Genomic DNA, 20,708 nt, shown 5'->3' with positions numbered 1-20,708 from the left:
CAAATAGTCACTATAAAGAGTGAAAAGTAAAATGAATAAACAATACTGAATGTTGTGGTCTGGCAAACAGCTGGTAAACAGGATAATTCACTCTGAGCCCTGTGACTATTAAAAATAGCACTCTGTGAGGCCTCATTTTTTAAAAAAACTACATGGCTCATCATGGCTCTTTCCTGACACTCGACACAACAACACTGGCCCCTGTCCTACCTATAGCCCCTTCATTTAAAAAAAAAAATAAATAAATAAAATATATATATATATATATATATATATATATATATATATATATATATATATATATATATATATATATACACACACACACACACACACACACACACATACATATATATACATATATATATAGATAGATATATATGTATATAGATATAGATAAAGTTAAATATAATTAAACCATTGTATTTCACACTGCTGTTTTTTATTGTCACAGGAAAGACTATGTTTTGTTGTTTTGAACCACAGTAGACAGATGTCTCACTTTAAACTCCACTGACTGTTCATCCACAGACCAGTTTGTCTTCTATTCAGTCCCACATCAGCTGGTGAGGTGCTCTTCTCGGTTTCACATGTGTACTCTGCTTTCCTTCCACTCCACATGAAAGCCAGGTTTGCAAATACAGGTACTGTAGAATGGCTGAGATTTTCATGTCAGATAATAATTCATTCACTTTGCTTTGGAAACTATGGACTCTCCTCAGAGCCTTATTAAACTCCTTAGAGTTTGCGTTCTGATGTGCCAGTGCTGTAAAACTCATACCTTGCAAGCAGTGTGTCCTTAGTTTCAGTGCACTGGGACACTCTCATGTCTGCCACAGTGTCACTGTCAGTTTTAGACACAAACTACGTGCTTTGAGTAAAAGAAGCAAAACTACTATGTAAAAAAATACCCCACTACAAACAAAAGACTAGCATTTAAAAACATCTATCAAAAGTAACTGTCAATTAAAAGAAATGTAAATTTTATAGTTGTCCAGAAAAAGACGTCATTTGCTCCTGTTTGCATTAGCTGTTAATGCTATTTATTAAGGCAACCAAAACTTTATCTGTTCTAATAAAATCCGTTTATCCTCCCCAGGAGTGTAAACATGGAACAGCACACACTCTTAGATCCAAAATGCAGTTGCAGAGTTGTTTCAGAATGAACTACAGTACCTATGTTCATCAAAAGGAAGGAACACGTGACTCAGTGAAACAGTGAGGCCCATTGATGTGTTTTTGATTTTTGGACAACTGCAATGACAATGGCAATGGCAGCAGCAAGAAAGAAAAAAAAACAGTCAGATTATGTTAGCAATCACACACATACACATTGGCATGCACGAAACTAGTTACATGTCTCCGTCTCTGTGTTCTTTGTTGTCTATGAAGTAACCAATGATTATTAGGTTCCATCTGAATCTTCACACAGCAGCATGTTAATGACAAAATATTCTCACCACATGCTCCATGGTTAATGGTTAACAAACACATAACACTGCTGAGATAAGCATGCCTAATACTAATTCTAAAGACTAGGAAGTCAAATAGAGCAGTTCTTGTAAAACTGGTGTTCATTTGCAGGGAAATTAGGACTATAGCATTACCAGTCTAGGATAGTGATACCTATCATTTTAATCATTGTTTTCTTTGTTACAGCAAGCAATCACAGGTAATTTGACTAAACAATGAATCATTTGTGCCTTTGCAGTCCACACAAGCAAAGCCAGGCCTAACCTCAGTCTGGCTGTGTTTATGTCCAATTTTTGATTATTTTTAAGTAATTCCGTGCTTTAACTTCATATGAGCCTGACAAGTTACAGAAGTTTTGAAGCTCTTTTGTGCCCAAGGCAGAAAAACCAAAGAATGACAGGAGATATCTCATAATTTTCTGGGATAGGAGTCCTATTTTGACAGAATTTATAAGGGGGGATATATATATATATATATATATATATATATATACACATATATACACACACACACACACACACACACACACACACACATATATATATATATATATACACACACACACACACACACACACACGTGTATATATATATGTATATATATATCATTTTTATTGTTTTTTAAGTTAGTGGTTATAACTGGAGTCACAATGTGTTTTTAAAATGTGCCAAAACACCTGCTGACTCGTCTAGTATCAAAATATCATGTCACATCATGACAAAGAAATGGATCTCCATGGGAGTGTCTCTTCAAGTGTCAGACAAATGGATACATTCCATTTACTTTAGCAGATAGTGTAAAGAAAGAATGTGTCCAAATACGGAGACTGAACAGCCTCTTGCAGGCTGGTAAATATCACACAGCTCAGAACAGAAGCACAGGCCTCAGATTATCTCCTCCTTTGTATTATTAAGAGATATTTAAAGAGCCCATATTATGCGTTTTGATATTTCCTTTTGCTTTAGTGTTATATAGCATCTTCTCTAAACGTTTGTGCAGAGTTGGATTTGTTAAACCTACAGCAGGACTCTAGCAATGAAACTACATCAGAACGACAATCCACCAGTTTTTTGCTTTTTTTTTTCCTCAGAGTAGGGAAATAAAATATTTGCAGTTCACATAATTCAGCTGAAATTTATATACCGAAGTACTTGAAGAACCAATCATCACTAACATCATGCAGAGAGCCAATAAAAAAATGGAACGGTAAGAGTTTTCATATTGACATTTAAGGCGTATTGATTGATTCATGACGTCAACTCGTACACTGACCAACACCAAAGAAGCCATTCCACTTTAAAAGCTGCCAGTAATTGCCAGTAGCCTTTGAGTAGCACAGTAAATGCAAGCATTTTTTCTCCAGTCTGTGGCTAACTAACCTTGGCTTGCTTTTGCTGCATCTGCAATTCCTGAAAGAAATGAAAGCTTGCTTAGCTCCGTTTTCTAGCTATTACATGAGCTTGACCTCTGCTTGCCTCCAAAACAAGTCATAATTTATGTCATAGGTGCCCTCCAGCACTTAAAATAGCACCACACCTCTGTCTTCAGGTAATTCATTCATTGAGAGTTTCTTTTTCTATCCATGTTTTGGCAATGATTGCTAGATATATCACTTCCAGTTTCAGTTGTGATGGCAACAGCTACCTGCTATTATGGCCAGCACCTGCCGTGTTGCAACAGCTAAGATGACCTAATGAATATACAGGTAGGCTATAAAATTCCAGGGTTGGGGTAAAAAGGAATGGCCCTCACAATGGCCAGTCCACAGTTTGGTAACATGTAAAAAAGAAATGATCAAACTGCAGGCGATTTGCTTGGCAACATTTTGTAACTTAGATACTTAGCACCCAGTAGCTAGCTTGCTAAGACCAGATAAAGCTGTAACATCAGTAGCCCACTAGGCAGTGGGGCTGAGGTTGATGAAATTCCTGCTCAAATGTGTGATGGTGAAGTTCTTCATTTTGAAGCAATTATTGTGGTGATATTTATAGTAGTAGTAGTAGAAATAGTGATTTCAAGGAGCTGGTGCCTGCTCAGGCAACTGTTGGCTCAGGACTGTGGTAGCTTACCAATCAGAGGAGACTGGGATTTTTCAGTGGGAAAGCCTTAAAGAGACAGGAGTTAAAATAGCATTTCAGACAGAGGGTTAATAGAAGTGCTGCAGAAACGTACGGTACGAGAAAAAGAATGTGTTTTTGAACATTAAAGCCTGCATAGTAGACCACCAAATAAAAGTAGGAACCTGAAAAGTAGCATAATATGGTCTCTTTAATAAGCTGTTCAGGTTAGTGGTTATAGACTAGACTCAACACTGACTCTACAGCTAATCTGTGTCCAAAATAGAAATAGTAGGTTTATCCTAATTATTTTGTCCGTTAACAAGTACCAGCCTAATCTGACTCTAAACCATATCAGTAAAATTAGTGCTGCATATCCTGCATATCCTAACTTCAGTTTGTGCCTCTCGTGTATTACCATTGCTTTAGAGTCACAGATCTAAGCACTGGCTTTTCTGAAAAAAAAAAAAAAAAAAAAAAAATCCAGCAATCTTCAACAAACCCTGGATGTGCTATAACAACATTTAGAATACTCACAAAGTCTTGGAATGAAAAAAATCATTCTGTCCACCGACTATTATTTTTTAACCCATTTCCTAATTCAGGTGGAAAGAAATAACATATCCCAGTTCTTGGCTTATAAATGACCGTGTATATAATATGCAGAATTTTGTATGAAAATATAAAATAATTATAATGAACATCAATATGGACAAATGTGACTGACAATAAAAGTTTCAATTTTTTTACATCGAGCTCAGAAATATGACATGTCCAGCTACCATCCCTGTTTTGATTAAGAAATAGAGTCACAACTTTGGAAACAGGTTTACTTCATTTTATTATTCTCAATCATTTTCATTGTGCATCAAATTTCTTTCTTGATCCAGACTGCAAGAATAACCTTTGATGGCTCCGAAAATACCTTCAAAGCTGACGGAAATATTTCTAAATGGCCTATGTTTTCAAAGATCACCAGGTACCTATCTTTTAGAAAAACACATACTTAGCTTAGTGACTCAATGTAATGGTAATGAGAGATAAAAACTGGGGCTTATATGGACCTTTACGTTCGCAAGTTTCAAGTATGTGCACCATGGTCAACATGAAAATCTGAACTCTTAAAAGAATTAACATCAACAGGGAATAAAACAGGCTTCCCTGTGTCTGCTGTCACACGACTGTGTGATAAACAGCAGTAGAAGGACCTGTCAATGACTGCTTCTCCTGAAAACAAAGCAATTCTTTCACTTTCTGTTGAGACAAAACATACAACCATCCTGAACTTGTTACTGAAGCCATGAAAGCATCCCAGGCGTACTGAAGTCACGGGTCAAGTCCATGAGTTACACTAACTAAAAGCAAAGACACGATTTAAGAAAACAAGCAAACGACCAAAAATTGGAAGTGCAAAGGAAACCACAAAGTGAACCATACTTGGCTCAGTTTTACGTTTCATTAATTCATCTGTTCAAAGACAAAATGTACCGTATTTACGAATGAGGCTTACGACAGGCTATCTCAACCTCCCTTTTTCTTGCCCTATCAAGGTCTGGTTGCTCCTTATTAAACGGCTTCTGTCCCAGTCTCTCTCCCTCTCGTCCACTGTCCTCCCCCCAGCCTCTCTTCCCACCAGCCTCTCTCCTGTCCTGGAAAAGCCTTGTCTTAAAAAAGAGCCACCAGCTGCTACCATCAGGCCATGGTTTGGTTGCCCTGGCTGAGCTTGGACTGCCCGTGAGAACTGTTTAGCATCCAGCACATCTTTGTACTGGATCTCGGGCCTGATCATCCTCAGACAGGCTGTCCTGGTGGCATTGTCCAACCTTGGCTGTAGCTCATAGCCAAGAATCTTAACTAATCCACTCTGAAACGGCCGGATGGTTTTGTCTCGGATCCGGTGTGCCTCCACAGGCTTTCCACCGTTCCTGAGACAAACCCGGGCCAGATCTTCCCGCCGCATCCTGAGAAGAGCTACCTCCTGCTCCATCTGGGTGTGACCAAATCTGTCGATTTCCTCCCAGAAGGTCCGGTTCAAGGCTTTGTATAAGTACCAGTCTAAGGCATTCCACTGCCGCAGCTTCTCCCGCTGTTCCTCCGTTAGTGATAGATTGGGCAGCATCTTGGCTTCTGAATGCCCCCCTCTACCAGCGACACCAGCTGCCGCTGCCGCTTTGTCCACCCAGCTCCCACTTATGCCCCCAATGCCACTGGGCTTCTGCTGCCGAGCATTGAGGCTGAATGAGACGACAGCATCCAGTGGCCAGCAGAGGGCATGTCTGAGCAGGATCATGGACTGGTCAAAGTACTCAGAAACTAGAATGAGCTTGAAGGTCCGGCGGATCATGGCCTGGCCACGCTGAGCCAGTGTCACAGAGAAATTAGCATTGTGGTCCAAGCCAAAGTCAAACCACAGCAGATTGCGGGCGTAGTGATTGTTGCGGAGACGAGGGTCATAGTATTTCTCAGGGTCGTCAGCAAAGTCACCTAAGCCTTTGGTTTTCCGAAAGGCAGGTGCTACCTCTTTGTAATAAGCAAAAGAGGACTCAGCCAGAGCTACCGGGTCCCTGATGATAGAAAAGTAGAATGTATCTGCAGGCATCACCTTCTCGACCTAAGAAACAGAAGAGAAAAACATGTAAACAAAAAGATGTGCTGTTAATGTGATGCAATTCAACTACAACAGTAATATACTTTATTTATAATCCTTGTGCAGAATGTTTCTATATTTGTCCTTTTCTGGCAGATGATCACCAGTAACCATTCAACCCCTTTAAGAAGAAATTTCTTAAGGTGCTTTTAGATATTGAGAGATTGCTGCTGACATCCCTCTTTAAATGTAAACAAGATGGCATCCATTCCACTGAGGTGAAGTGTCTAAGAGAGGGAGGGCAGTTTCCACTCTCATACTTGACCATTTACCATTGATGGAGTATAGAAACTGAAATGATTTATTACTGGGGTGGCGAGGATCCTTCATAATTCTACTAGCTGTGGTTCTGCACAGGTTCCTGCAGGGAGGGGAGTGAATATCCAGTGGTGTGAGTGCACCCTCTGTGTAGGTTTCCACACCAGTTGGTGATGCCTCCTGTTAGGAAGCTTTCCACAGCACCAGTGTAGAAGGTCTTTAGGACCTCTAGAGAGACTGAATTTCCTAAGCTCAGTGAGATGGTAAACCAAAATGTCTGTGTATATGGAAGATTCTCGGAGATGTGGAAGTAAATCTCAATGTGTTCCATCAATTCTCAATGTATAGATCCTCTGTTGCTTTCTCACAAGGTTGCTGGCTTTGCACCAAAGTGACAAGTCACATACCTCTTCCAGGTAGGTCTTCTCATCATTGCTAGTGATCCAGCCTATCAATACTAATGTGGTCAGCAAGCTGAACAATGGAGTTGGAGCTGTTCCTAGCCCATCATTTCAGTACTTTATTGTTGAGATAGTTCACGTAAAACAGATGAAAGTACTTGCTAAGGTCTAGGCTGGATTACCAACTCAAAAACTGCCCTGAGGCCCAAGTCCCCAAAGGGAACCACAAATCCCAGGTTTCTGTACATCAGGTGGCTTTGGTACTTTGTTTGCCAATATTTTCATCCAGGAATTCACATCACTAAAGTACAATGTCTGTTGAGGTGATGAGTTTCTAGAGTGACATATCATTACGTAATGCTTTTTATAGGGTTCTTCCTGAAGCAGCAGGTCAACCAACATCTAAATAAGATTTTCATGCTTTTCTGACCTTCCCCACAAGAGGTTTGATATAACTTAATTAGAGGAATGCTGATCTCAATCTCACACTTGTTTGATTCAAGATGTATTGTGATTTATGATCTTAGAAAATATCAAGCATATTGTGCAAAGGCAACGAAAACATTTGGAATTTTATTTCTGGATTGGACTGATAGTATTAACTGTCGTGATTTTCTGTGGGGCTATAGAAATGATAGAAAATATTAGGGGTAAGTGTATTGGTGTGCAGAGGTGTAACTGCATGAGGGCAACAGAGACTGACTTTTTCGGGGGCTCAGTATCTTGCCCAAGGATTCTTCAGCATGTGAAGTGCTGAGACTAGGGATCGAACCACTGACCTCCTGATCGGTGGATGACTGCTCTACCTCCTGAGCTACACAATGGGATAATCTGCTGATCCTTTTTGGTATATCTTCAATTGACAACAAGACAATATATTTAATGTTGTGCCTACTGAAATTCACAGGGTTTTTTTTTTAACATATGCTTATTCTGAATTTGATGCTACAATATATTTCAAACAAGTTGGAACGGGGCAACAAAAGACTTGTAAAGTTGTGAAATACTCAAAAAGGACCTGTTTGGAACATTCTAGAGGTTAACAGTTTAATTACTAACAGGTTATAGTATCAAGATTGGTTACGAGAGGGGGATCCTCAAAAAGCTTAGTCTTTCACAAGACAGGATGGGGTGATCTTCACAACTTAGTGAAATGTTTTATGCCAGGATCAGACCACACGATTTTTTTGTCTTTGACGATGGTTGTGTCAGATCTAACAATGCAGTACCATAAACTCTTGCCGTGTTCTGGCTGTCTTGGCTGCATCAAACAGGCTATTACTGTGATAGCATTTTGGTCCATCCCCCCAACCCCTACATCTCTTGCCTTCTCTCTCTCTCTCGCTCCCTCTCTCTCTGTCTCTCTCTTTAACCCAACCTGTCGAGGCAGATGGTCGCCCAGAGCCTGGTTCTGCCTGAGGTTTCTTCCTGTTAAAAGGGTCTTGCCACTGTCACCAACTGCTTGCTCATGAGGAAACTGTTGGGCCTCTGTAGATAAAGAGTATGGTCTGTGCCAGCTCTATATGGAAAGTGTCCTGACACAACTTTCATTGTGATTTGGCACTGTATAAATAAAATTGAACTGAATTGAAATTACTTTTAGTTCTTTCCTTTGAAGTGGATGTTAAAATATGATGACTATTGCACTGTGAAGCTTTGGCTAAAGCCTTCGACTCTTTCACCCACACAGGGAAAATCAGCTTCTTAAATTAGATGTGTTGACAGCTATGTATGTGTGTTAAAAGCTAAATGTTGTGTGTTTCTAAATTTTCAGAGCTTTAAACTTTTGAACATTGCTTAAGTGGTAAACATTTACTCAAAGTGGTTTTCTGTAAGTTATTAAAAGTAATCATTGTTGTTGATTCTTATACAGTAGTATACAGTAATTCATGTACTCTGGGAAATGGGCAATGGCAATAATTGCAGCTGAGGATGGATGGATGGGAGGAGGTTCTATTGAAAAAGAATAGCTCAGAGCGGCTTAATTAAAAAAAATGGATGAAGACAAACTATTTCATTTTTTGGGACTGTGAATTTGGTTCAAAATTCAATATTGTGTACTACAAACATGAACTAATTTATTTTAATCTGTGCAAACTGCATGAACTTGCGCTGCACTATTTGCAAGGAACTCACATTAATAGTCACGCAGATATATGCATCTATGCTGTTATTTAAAATCTTACATTCTGACCAAGCCCACCCCATCCAGTGTGAATTTCCCTTGGGGATGAATAAAGTATCTATCTATCTATCTATCTATCTATCTATCTATCTATCTATCTATCTATCTATCTGCTGGCTGTGGCTGTAAATAAAAAGATGTGAAACTTTCAACCAAAGAGGACAGTAGAACACAGTTTTTCAGGCTGGTATTAAGTCCTAACACTCCCAGACACTCATTAAACAATGCATGACACCATAACTACATTCTACATCCTGTGTTTGCTATATGTTTAATTGTTAAAGTTGGGATCAATAAAGAAACCGTCTAAGTCAAAGTCAAAGTCTAAGATTTTCGTGTCTCTGCACTTTTCAATCTTTTGATTATTTTTGATCATTTCAGTATTAAAACAATCATCCCCTTCTTATGTAATGCTGCTCAAGCAGAAATGCAGCCAACTTTTGGGTTGCAAATTTTAAATGCCTGCTCTACAAACATTCACCAAGCAAATAGAAATATCTGCTTCCTCACTTCATGGTACTGTGTATCCACATCACTACAGAATATCCCATCATCATCCCCTATGTCATTCCACTTCCCTCTGTCCTCTTTTGGATAACTCACCTCTGGCTTATTAAATCTCATGTGATTGCCCATGATGTGGAACTCTACAGTTCTGGGACCTCTGTAACCTTTGACCCTGTGAGCATTGAAGGGCAGTGGGTACCCCAGCTGGTAACCCAGTGGCAGGGCGAAGCGGAGGCCATGCTCCTCTCCAAAGCGGTACAACATGTTGAGCACAGTGCTGCTTGCTGTCTTGTGGGTCTTGAGGAACATGATGTGGGTATGGGGCTGACAGGAGCCCAGAGATGGCCCCTGAGCATCAGGGGATGAGAAAATGGAGCGAGCAGCTGGCTGGACACTGCTGGAGGACAGGTAAAGGGAAGAAAGCATTTTAACTTTAGATCACATTTCAAATGTTGCAAGCTTTTTTCAGAGAAAAATTTCCAAAAACTCACTGTACATTACCTGCTCAGCATCAAACAGTAGATAGACACACTTAGAGACGAACTGATTAACATAGCGGAGCACTGACCAGGTAAAGAGACATATTTCTCTGAGGAGTTGGTGGAGTCCAAATTTGAGCTAAAGGAGAATGAATATTGAACTTACATTCATTAGATGGACATAAACACAATTCCAAAAGAATGTGTACATAGCCAAGTTTTTGCGACTGTTTTAACTGTTTTCATTCAGCATAACAACTTCATTGGGTGATAGTATGTCAATATTGCTTATTTTGCATCCCCCAAACAGCCAGAACGATGAATGGAACTTTAACTTAAGCTAAGACTTAAAGGGAGTTTTTCAGTAATATTCACTTACATTGACATTTTAAACTAACAAAATTAACCGCTTTCATCAACAGTATGATAACTTCATCTTTTAAAACAAAGAAAGATTTCTGTGCAATGTAATCATTTTTGTGAACTGAAAACGTTTTTTTGGGATGGAGGTTTGTATATTTCTTGTGGTTATTTTCTTAACAACATTGTGATTAAATACATATAGTATGCCTGCTTATGCTGCATTGCAGCTGCTCTCAACCGGCAGACAGACTGCAAACGGAATCTCCCCCAGGGCCTTCGGTATTGAAGTTTGTTCCCCAGCCCTAGTTCTGTGTGTGTGTGTGTGTGTGTGTGTGTGTGTGTGTGTGTGTGTGTGTGTGTGTGTGTGCCTGCTTGCATATGATAAGGAGATGGTGTGTCTCTCTAGTCTGATACAGTGACATGAACTTTTCCCTCACACCTATGTAGACACTGAGAGTAAACTTGTGTGTCTAAAGGCCCTGTGAGTTGCTAAGACTTGCTACTGCATTCCTTTGGAGTCTAGAATTCTTGTCAACAGTATGTAAGAGTTAATAGACAGATTGTCCATGAGCAGTCATACAAGTGAGCAGTCTTCTCTGTAGTGCGCTCAAAGTGTTCACCATTTATATCACTGCATGATTATGATGATGCTCTCTATTATCCTGATGGGAAACATTCAGAATTGTAATGCCAAATCTTCCTGCTCAACAAAGGCTACTAACAAATCTCAGCTGAATCTCATATTTTAGGGTGTACCTCAAATTTAACAGGCATTTTAACAAGCATTAGCACCATCCACGCCCACAGCATGGGTGTGTAGCAGCTGATTTTACTGTCAGTGCATGACTGCATCCCCAATGTGCATTTATTTAATTTCTTTATTTTTATTGTATTGGCCTCGACTGTTTCTACCTTGCCATGTTATTTGAAAGAACATCGTACAGTAACACACAGAACATGTTTTGTTATTTGAAATGCTAGAAATAATAAAATGTAACTTTACATCCAATTAATAAAAGATTAATCGAAGTAATGGTCGACAGATTTATCGATTATCAAAATAGTGGTTGGCTGCAGCTCCAATCAACAGTCCTGTTTCTCACCCACTCATGGTTGTAACCCCTCCCTGTCTGTTGCCTATGATACTTTTGTAAATATTTCTCTTTCCAGGTGCCGACACCTATGACGTCACAAAGGTCAGAACAAAGATTTGACTGCAGGAAACAAGGCCTGAGTAAAGTGATTTTAAGTATGTAAGGAAAGGTTTGTTGTTGCTCCTAGAGGCTACCTCCTCTACATGGATGACATCTACATCTACATCTACATGGATACAAGCTGTATGCTAGAAATGAGCAAAAAATTGAGTTCCTGATCCACATTTCAAGGATCTACAGCAATGACATCGGGATGTCATTTGGACTAGATAAATGTGGTTGGATGGTATCAAGAGAGGGAAATGATCAGAACCAAGGGGGTTGAACTACCAGAAGGCAGCATTGCAGATGTTCAGGACAGCTACAAATACCTTGGGATACCACAGGCAAATGGGATCAGCAAGGCAGCCACAGCCAAATACCTACAATGACTAAGGCAGGTCCTGAACAGTCGGCTGAATGAAAGAACAAAGTCCGGGTTATCAACAAATATGCACTGCCAGTCATCAGATACACCGCTGGTATAATCAGCTGGCCAGAGGAGAAGATAGAAGCCACTGATATCAAGACCAGGAAGCTCCTCACAATACATGGAGGGTAGCATCTCAAGTCCAGCACGAGGACAGAGGGAGGCTGAGGACTGGTGAGCATCAGAGCCACAGTCCAGGATGTAACAACTAAGATCCAGGAATACATCCTGAAGATGGCTCCTAAAGATGAGCTGTTAAGCAAATACCTCAGTCAACAGAAACCCGATGTGCAGAAAAGGAGAACCGCCCATCATGGAGGGACAAGCCCCTTCACGGCATGTACCACCACCAGTAGGGTTGGGCGGTAATCCAGTAATAAGGTATCATGCGGTATCTAAAAATAGCAACAGTAGCAGTTTCCTTACCGTCATTTAAAAAAAAATGCTGTGCATATAGGTCTATAGGGGTCTAACATAATTGTAGCATCATCATAACAAAAATGAAATCCACTCCGTTCAATGCATCTGGTTGAATTTTTACTCAAGAAAAAGTTGACTGTGCAAAAGCACTTGCTAAAAAAATTAACCTGAGCAGTTTTACAGGTATGTCCAAGCACTCATTTGGGCGCATCTGTGGAGAGTACTGTTATCTCGTCCAAGCCTACGGAGAACCACCTCTGTTGAAAACACTTTTTGAGCCTTTTTTCTGCTAGCTATTGTTCTTAGCTCTCATAAACGGATGAAATGCAAAAACACAGTAAAATAACACCTTGGGCTGCTTAGCAGAGTCCTCTGTAAGCGTTCTGCCCATGCATGTGTAAATGAGAGGGAGGGGTGAAACTAACTGCGTAGTTACACCAGTCAATAGCTCAGCGACCCATTGGTCTTTTTTGATGATTGACACTTCAATCGACCAGTCAAGAGAATCGAGGGGCAGCACCCAAATTCACCATAGAAACACCAATGACAATCCAGAAGGAAGTAAGGCCAGAGATAGTTTATTGTATGAAGAGCGCTCCCTCCACACTAAAAAACCCCTCCTCTTTATGTAAACAACCAGGACCTTCATAATTGGTCTCAAACTAACACCGAGTCATAGGAGGAAACATTAGCAGTGTTTTTTCGAGCTGGAATGTAACTTTTGAGCACAAAACAGCAAAGACATACTTTATGAGCAAAGTTTTTTTCTCCTACTCTTTGGCTGCTAGCTCACCAAGTTTTTGTCGCACAGTGAGAAGGCAGACATCTTCGTGATCATCAGACTTTGCTTTCATAGGATACCAGGCTTGTGTGGTTTGCGTGAAGTGGTGAAATCAGCAGATGCAGTACCGTTGACGTGCGCTATTTTCGTGTTTTCGTTACGTGCGGATAGAATTTCTTGGGGTATGAATTATGTTTCGTTTGTGTGGCAATGCTTGGTAGAGGCTTTTAGCTGAGTTTCTCCCCGTCATTCTGGCATGATACAAGTTAGGATTGGTGCTTCTGAACTGCGCACATGTCACGCTGCCCTGCAAAGTGATTTTTAATTAGGTAATACCGTATACCCCGGGAAAATGTGGGGAGGCTTTGACGGTATCAAAATTTGGATACCGCTCAACTCAGATAGAAGATGTGGATGAAATCAAGAAATCCTACCAGTGGCAGGAAAAGGCTAGGACTGAAAGACAGCACAGAAGCATTAATCATGGCTGCACAAGAACTGGCCCTCAGTATAAGATGAATAGAGGCAGGGGTCTACCATACTAGACAGGACCCCCAGGTGGAAGCTGTGCAAAGGTGCTCCTGAGACAGTTTAGCACATAATAGCAGTGGGTAAGACACTGGCATGAAAAGAACACACGGAACACCATGACCAATTGACAGACATAGTGTACAGGAACATATGTACTCAGTATGGGCTGGAAGCCCCAAGGTCAAAATGGAAGAGACTTTCTAAGGTGGAGGAAATAACCAAGCCAAGATCCTGTGGGTCCTGGGAACAGCTACCACCTACGACACCAGGAGAGCAGCAAGCTGGACCCCCCACAGCTCGCATATAGACCAGGCATAATTGTGCACGACGCAGTCATCTACCTGCATCAACAACCATTTTCCCACCTGGAGAACACTGGGAGCCCTGTGAGGGTCTTTTTTTTTTTTTTTACTTCTCCAGTACTTTCAACACATTCCAGCCATCACTGCTTGGGGGAAACTGGAAGGAGCAAGACTGCCTCTTGGCTGCGTGGACCATCAACTACCTCACCAACAGACCACAGTACGTTAGACTTCACAACTGTGTGTCTAACGTATGATGTGGTAGTCTGCAGAACACAAGACAGACAGCTGTCATCTCCAGAAGTTCTCCAATGATACAGCCATTGTTGGACATGTGTCACAGGGGAACCAACTGGAACACAGAGAGGTCATCAAGATTGTGGGAGAGTGCAAAAACCTGGGTGTTCACCTCAACCACCAACTGGACTGGACTAACACAGATGTCCTGTACAAGAAGGGCCAAGTTGACTCCATCCGCTGAGAAGACTGCAGTCCTTCAGAGTGTGTAAGACACTGTTAAGAATATTCTATGTGTGGTGGCATCTGCAATTTTATATGCAGTAGTTAGCTGGGGCTGTGGGAGCTCTGAGAGGGACAGAAAAGAATGAACAAACTGGTCAGGAAAGCTGGCTCTGTCCTGGGCTGCCCTCTGGACACCATTGAGGAGGTAGGTGAGAAGAGGGGGCTCTATTTTCATCCCCGCTGCTGGCGGGGCGCAGGGTGCGCACCCCGTGTAGTGGTATTTTCATGCAGCGCAGGCGGGCGTGCTGTGCACTTGGTATTTTGGTAAACCGAGGTGCACGGAGGTACACCAGGATGGGCATTGCGGTACAGTAGGGGTAGGTGTCAGCAGGATCAGCGTGGCCTCCGATGCGCACCCTGGCTGCGCTCTCCTGGCTGCGGGCTCAGTCATCCTCGAAACTTGCCATGTGCCTCACCAGTGTTTTTAAAAGGTTAGGCGAGGAGCTGGTGTGATTGGTGAAGATTGGACTCAGCTGTGTCAAACCCACTCCACGCCTTCTCCCCTCCCTCCTTCCGAGTTGCGCCGCTGGGTGGGACTGAGATGAGAAGGGGGAGTAGTTGCACTCGCAGCGCAGTGCACGAAAATACCAAAGTCTGCGCCGCCATGCCCCATTGGTGAAGCGGACCTGACTTTGCACCGCGCCGGTAGCAGAAACGAAAATAGAGCCCAAGGTGTTAGCCCAGGCTGACATCAATCACAGACAACCCTTCTCACCCCAACACTGAAACAGCTACTTGAGCAAAACTGCTGCACCCACGGCGCAAGAAGGAACTCTACCTCAGGTTCTTATTTTTGACAATATTTATTTTTATACTCTTGTATGTATAGAATGTATATAGCCTTCTTAATTTGATATTACATTATATTGGGGGGACTTCCGCTGAGCGCATCCAAGATGGCGGCGTAATACCGAAGGCTCTCTCGGCTAACTCGAAAACAAAGCCCCATATAAGTACAAAACCAATGTTCTCGAGAGAAAAATAATTGAGATGGAAGGGGTAAGAGGCAAGAAGACTGCGGGGAGAAACAAAGACGTTGACGAGAAGAGGGAGAGGGAGTTGCCGGGTGTCGGAGATGGGGCTGACAGCAGAGCTAGCGGGGGAGAGCTAAAGCTACACATCACCAACGCTATCCAGAACCTGACCAGGGAGTTTCAAGGCGAGATGAAAAGCCTGAAAGCGGAGCTAAAGCGGGAGCTGACGGACTTCAAGGACGAATTCGGGAATGACTTTAACAACTTCAGGTCGGAAGTAAATCAAAAATTACAAACTGTGGCCGAAGACGTCCGTAGCCACGGAGCTAGGATGGCCGAGGCAGAGAAACGAGTGGAAGAAGTGGAGTCTGCTAACACGGAGTTAAAAAACGCATTACTCCACACGCTTAAACAACAGAGACTCCTTCAAGCCCAAGTAACAGATCTGGAGGGACGATCACGCCGTAATAATGTGCGCATTTACAGCATTAAAGAAGGTGCAGAGGGAAGCTCGATGATAACTTTCATCGACGGCTTTCTGAAAAAAGAACTGGGGCTTGAAAATAACCCTGACCTACAGATCCAACGAGCCCACCGGTCACTTGGCCCCAAACCACAAAACGAGGCTGTTTCGAGATCCGTTTTTTCCACGCCAGTCGGAAAGACGCGACGAAAACTGGACTTATCTATTGAAAAGACTCGCCTGCTGCCCCCTCATCAGTGTCAATGTGAGTTGGCTCGCCCCCCCGTTGCCAAGCGTTTTCTCCCACTTTTAATTTCGTAATGAATCCCCGCTTTCTTTTCACATGGAGAAATTTAAAGCCAGCCGGGAGTAGGCTGAATGTTTGCTGCTCAGAGACAGAGTGACTTTGCGTTAGAGCAAAGAGGGGGCCCTTATTGCAATAGGACTTTTCCCCACAGATGTCAGGGCAGTGTAAGTCCCTGAGGTTGGAGGTCATTGTTTTGGTTATTGTTTGTTGTTTTCCTCACAGTACAAATGTTTCTGTTGCCAACATGTGTGATTTGAAAATAGTCTATGGGTTACGGTAACTTTAAAATAACTTCTTGGAACGTGAATGGCTTAAATAGTCCAGTTAGGAGAGGTAGGGTGATGTCTAAATTGAGAAGGGAAAAGAGTCAAATTATATTTTTACAGGAGACGCATTTATCTCAATCTGAACATGAAAAATTGAAGAAGTTTGGGTATAAAAACACATATTACAGTACTTACAAAGCAGGCCACAAGAGAGGAGTGTCAATACTACTACACAATTCAGTTAATTTTGAATTAATTAAAGTGATTAAGGATCCAGAGGGTAGATTTCTTTTAGTACAAGGCAAAATTGAAGGTAAACTGACTACCCTTTTTTGTGTATATTTACCACCACAAAATGATAAAAGTGTTTTAAAAAAGATCTTAGACTTGCTGTTCTCAGAAACACAAGGAGTATTAATCTGTGCGGGAGATTTTAATACGATAATAAATAGTAAACTGGACACCTCCAACAATAGTAGACTTGTGTCCCCACAGGCTAAATTATTGAGAAGAAGTTTGGTCGAACTGGGCTTAGTGGACGTGTGGAGAGACTTACACCCTTTTGACAACTCCTACACTTTTTATTCAGCCCCTCATAAGACATACTCGAGAATTGATTTCTTTTTCATGTTTCAAAACGATAGACACAGAATTTCAAATTGTGAAATTGGATCCAGGGATGTTTCGGATCACTCGCCAATATATATAACACTAAATTTAGATAACAGGCCAAAGAAAACTATCTGGAGATTCAATACAAGTCTACTCAATAATAAATCTGTCGTACAACAAGTAAAATCTGAGATTAAGACTTTTCTTGAGCATAATGACAATGGGGAGGTGAACCCAAATATTTTGTGGGATACCTTGAAGGCAGTGGTGAGGGGCAAATTGATATCTCTTAGTACTGCAATTAAGAAGGCAAAAGAGCACACGCTCAAACAACTTGAAAGTAACCTAATTGAACTGGAGAAAGAGCATAGTGTGAACCGGACCTCTCAAACGCTGAACAAAATTAAAGAAATTAAGGACCAGATAATGCATATATACAAAGAAGATTTAGAGAAAAAGTATAAATTTTTAAAACAATCTTATTATGAGGTTGGCCCTAAAGCAACTCGGTTATTGGCCAGGAAATTAAAGAAAAAACAGGTTATACAATCTATATATAAAATAACGGACCCTGAGACAGGGAAGATACACAGTAATCTTGATGAAATCGATTCAGTTTTCCAAGCATACTATAAGAATCTTTATACCCAACCTCAATTAGAAAATAAAAATAAAATATATACCTTTCTAAACTCCCTAGATTTGCCCACAATCGGAGAACAACAAAATAAACACTTAACGAAACGAATCACAAGGGAGGAGCTCGTCACCACTTTGAATAAGCTTAAAAATAACAAATCGCCGGGAAGTGACGGCCTACCTGCCGAATGGTATAAGGTCTTTAAAGAAGAACTGATTGATACATTACTGAATTCTTTTAACTGGACGCTAGAGAAAATGTCGATTCCTCCTTCGTGGAATGAGGCGGTCATTTCAGTGCTCCTGAAAGACGGCAAGAATAAGTTACTATGTAGCTCGTACAGACCAATATCAATTTTAAACCAAGACTATAAACTGTATGCGTCTGTCGTGTCAAAGAGGTTAGATTCCTTTATCCCGGATTTAATCGATACTGACCAAACTGGCTTTGTCAGAGGTCGTCAAACTCACGACAATATAAGACGCTCTCTACAGATTATACAGAATATTAGAAAAACTAAAACTAACGCAGTGTTAGTCAGTTTGGATGCTGAAAAAGCATTTGATTGCGTTAGCTGGGAATTTTTGTTTGCGGTACTAGAGCGATTTGGTTTTATGGAGAATTCAATTAATTGTATTAAAACTCTATATTTTGCACCTACAGCAAGAATTAAGGTGAACGGACGCCTTACTGACCGCATCAAGCTTGAGAGGTCTACACGTCAGGGCTGTCCACTTTCTCCGACCCTTTTTGCACTCTATATAGAACCGTTAGCGCAAGCAATAAGGGAAGATGAAAATATACAGGGGATTTTAGTAAAAGGCAGGGAACATAAGATAGCGTTATATGCGGATGACATTCTGTTGTTCGTACACAACCCAGATGTTTGTCTTCCTGTCCTGTTACAACGTCTTGCTGAATTTGGCAAATATTCAGGTTATAAACTGAATATCCAAAAAACACAGATTTTAGCATTTGATTATACACCATCATCAAAATTAAAACAGGAACTCCCCATCGACTGGTCTCGGAAAGCAATTAGATACCTGGGAGTCTGGTTGACACACTGTCCTGACGACTTATTCAAGAAAAACTATGTGTCGGTTAACAAAACGATTATAGAAAATCTTAGTACATGGTCAAAACCTTTACTGAGTTTCAGCGCCAGGATAGAGGCTGTAAAAATGTCAATTTTGCCTAGACTACTGTATTTGTTTACTTCTTTACCTATCTCGATACCACCCTCTCAGTTTTCGGACTGGGATAAACAGATCTCTCGATTTATTTGGAGTGGGAAGAAACCGAGGGTCAAGTTTGGTACGCTGATCAGGAGTAGGGGAGAGGGTGGCATGTCTTTACCCAGCCTTAAGGATTATTACCTTTCAGCTCAATTGAGAATAATAATTCTTTGGTGTGATAGTAGTTATGAGGCAAAATGGAAGGAGATGGAGGGAGATTGCAGGGGAATCCTGATACAAGCCATGATTGCAGATCATAGGCTGATGTTAAATTGTCAGGAATATCTATGCCCTCACGCTGCCTTCACCCTACACACCTGGTTTAGTGTCATTAAAAAATTTGGTTTGTGGTCCCAGTTGAAACAGCTTGGCTGGCTGGCCTATGACACAAGATTCACTCCAAACCTTCTAGATTCTAGATTTAAGCTCTGGTCGAGGAGGGGAATCACTGCTTTCTGTAAAATAATGGAGGGGGACATGTTACAGAGCTTCCAGAAATTACAAGATAATCACAACCTTGAAAAACAAGACTTCTATAGGTATTTACAGGTACAACATTATTTTCAAAAAGAGATTGGTTCTGCTGAGATTCCAAACCCCAATAAAATAATACAACTCGTGGTCCAAGCATATAGTAAAAAAACTAAATCGGTAGTTTCAAGACTTTATCAAGGAATTGTTGAGAACTCAGGAAATACCACAGACTACATTAAAGAGAGGTGGGAGAGGGACCTGAAGCAGAGTATATCTTGTCAGCAGTGGGAGAACATGTGTGAGTCTGTCGTTTCTACTTCTTGCTCCATGTATTGGCGTGAATTTAGCTGGAAGAATCTGGTACGTTATTTTATTACCCCTAAAATGCAATCATATCTGGCAGTGTCCCAACAAAGATGTTGGAGGGGCTGCGGGGACGATGAAGCAGATCACCATCATATTTTTTGGAGCTGTCCTAAAATTAAGTTATTTTGGGGTAATATTTGTTCACACCTGCAACAGATACTCGGACATCAGATTCCACTTTCATGTTTGTTGCTCTATCTGGGAGACATTCCAGAGGGGATGACAGGCAATGACAAATACCTCCTGAGACTTCTGACTGCCGCTGCGAAAAAAGCGATCACTCGTAAATGGCTACAGACTGACCCACCTACGGTGGATGATTGGTTCAGGATTATGAACGACATTCACGAGATGGAGAGATTGACTTTCTTGTTGCGGCTGAAAGGTGACCTATATGCTGCAAGATGGTCAAAATGGTCGGCTTTCTTGTTAAGTAGAGGAGTGAGTGGGGGTCCCCCCCCCCCCCCCCCCCCCCCCCCCCCGCATCTGATAAACTGTGACTTTCTATCTATACTGCCTTCTGTCCAAGTTAATTAAGATATGACAACATTGTAAATCTTGATGTTACCTACAACACTGATTTATTGAAGATATGGCAACAACTGTTCTGTTCTGATACTGTGACCTTTTTGTATGTTTATATGTTTATATTTTGTATACCTTGTTGTAAATCAATAAAAATTTAAGTATAAAAAAAAAAAGATATTACATTATATTATATTATTATTGCCTATTTTGTTCAACTTGTTCTGTATTCTACCTCTCCTTCATTCTGCTACTGTAAGAGGTGAATTTTCCCGGTGCAGGATCAATAAAATC

At 41.2% G+C, this 20,708-nt stretch overlaps 1 protein-coding gene across 7 annotated transcripts in view; it reads right to left on the bottom strand.

Moving 5' to 3' along the window:
* Positions 1–308: 308 nt before the first annotated feature.
* gal3st4 (galactose-3-O-sulfotransferase 4) overlaps positions 309–20,708 on the bottom strand; it is a 47,484-nt gene continuing 27,084 nt past the window's right edge. For 5 of the 7 annotated variants that reach the window (XM_076724610.1, XM_076724612.1, XM_076724613.1 and 2 more), the window contains 2 exons: positions 9,625–9,925; positions 309–6,141 (listed from right to left, as the gene is read on the bottom strand). In XM_076724610.1, the coding sequence (XP_076580725.1) occupies positions 5,047–6,141; positions 9,625–9,925 (1,396 nt within the window). In that variant the 3' untranslated portion in view covers positions 309–5,046. Of the gene's footprint in view, positions 6,142–9,624; positions 11,713–11,762; positions 20,348–20,708 lie in introns of those variants that run through there. The other 2 variants (XM_076724615.1, XM_076724609.1) reach the window with 2 other exon arrangements.

This window comes from Chaetodon auriga, chromosome 24, assembly GCF_051107435.1.
Source record: "Chaetodon auriga isolate fChaAug3 chromosome 24, fChaAug3.hap1, whole genome shotgun sequence".
Taxonomy (NCBI): Eukaryota; Metazoa; Chordata; class Actinopteri; order Chaetodontiformes; family Chaetodontidae; genus Chaetodon; species Chaetodon auriga.
Note: the sequence above shows the minus strand (reverse complement) of the source record. Positions and strands in the feature narration are given on the sequence as shown.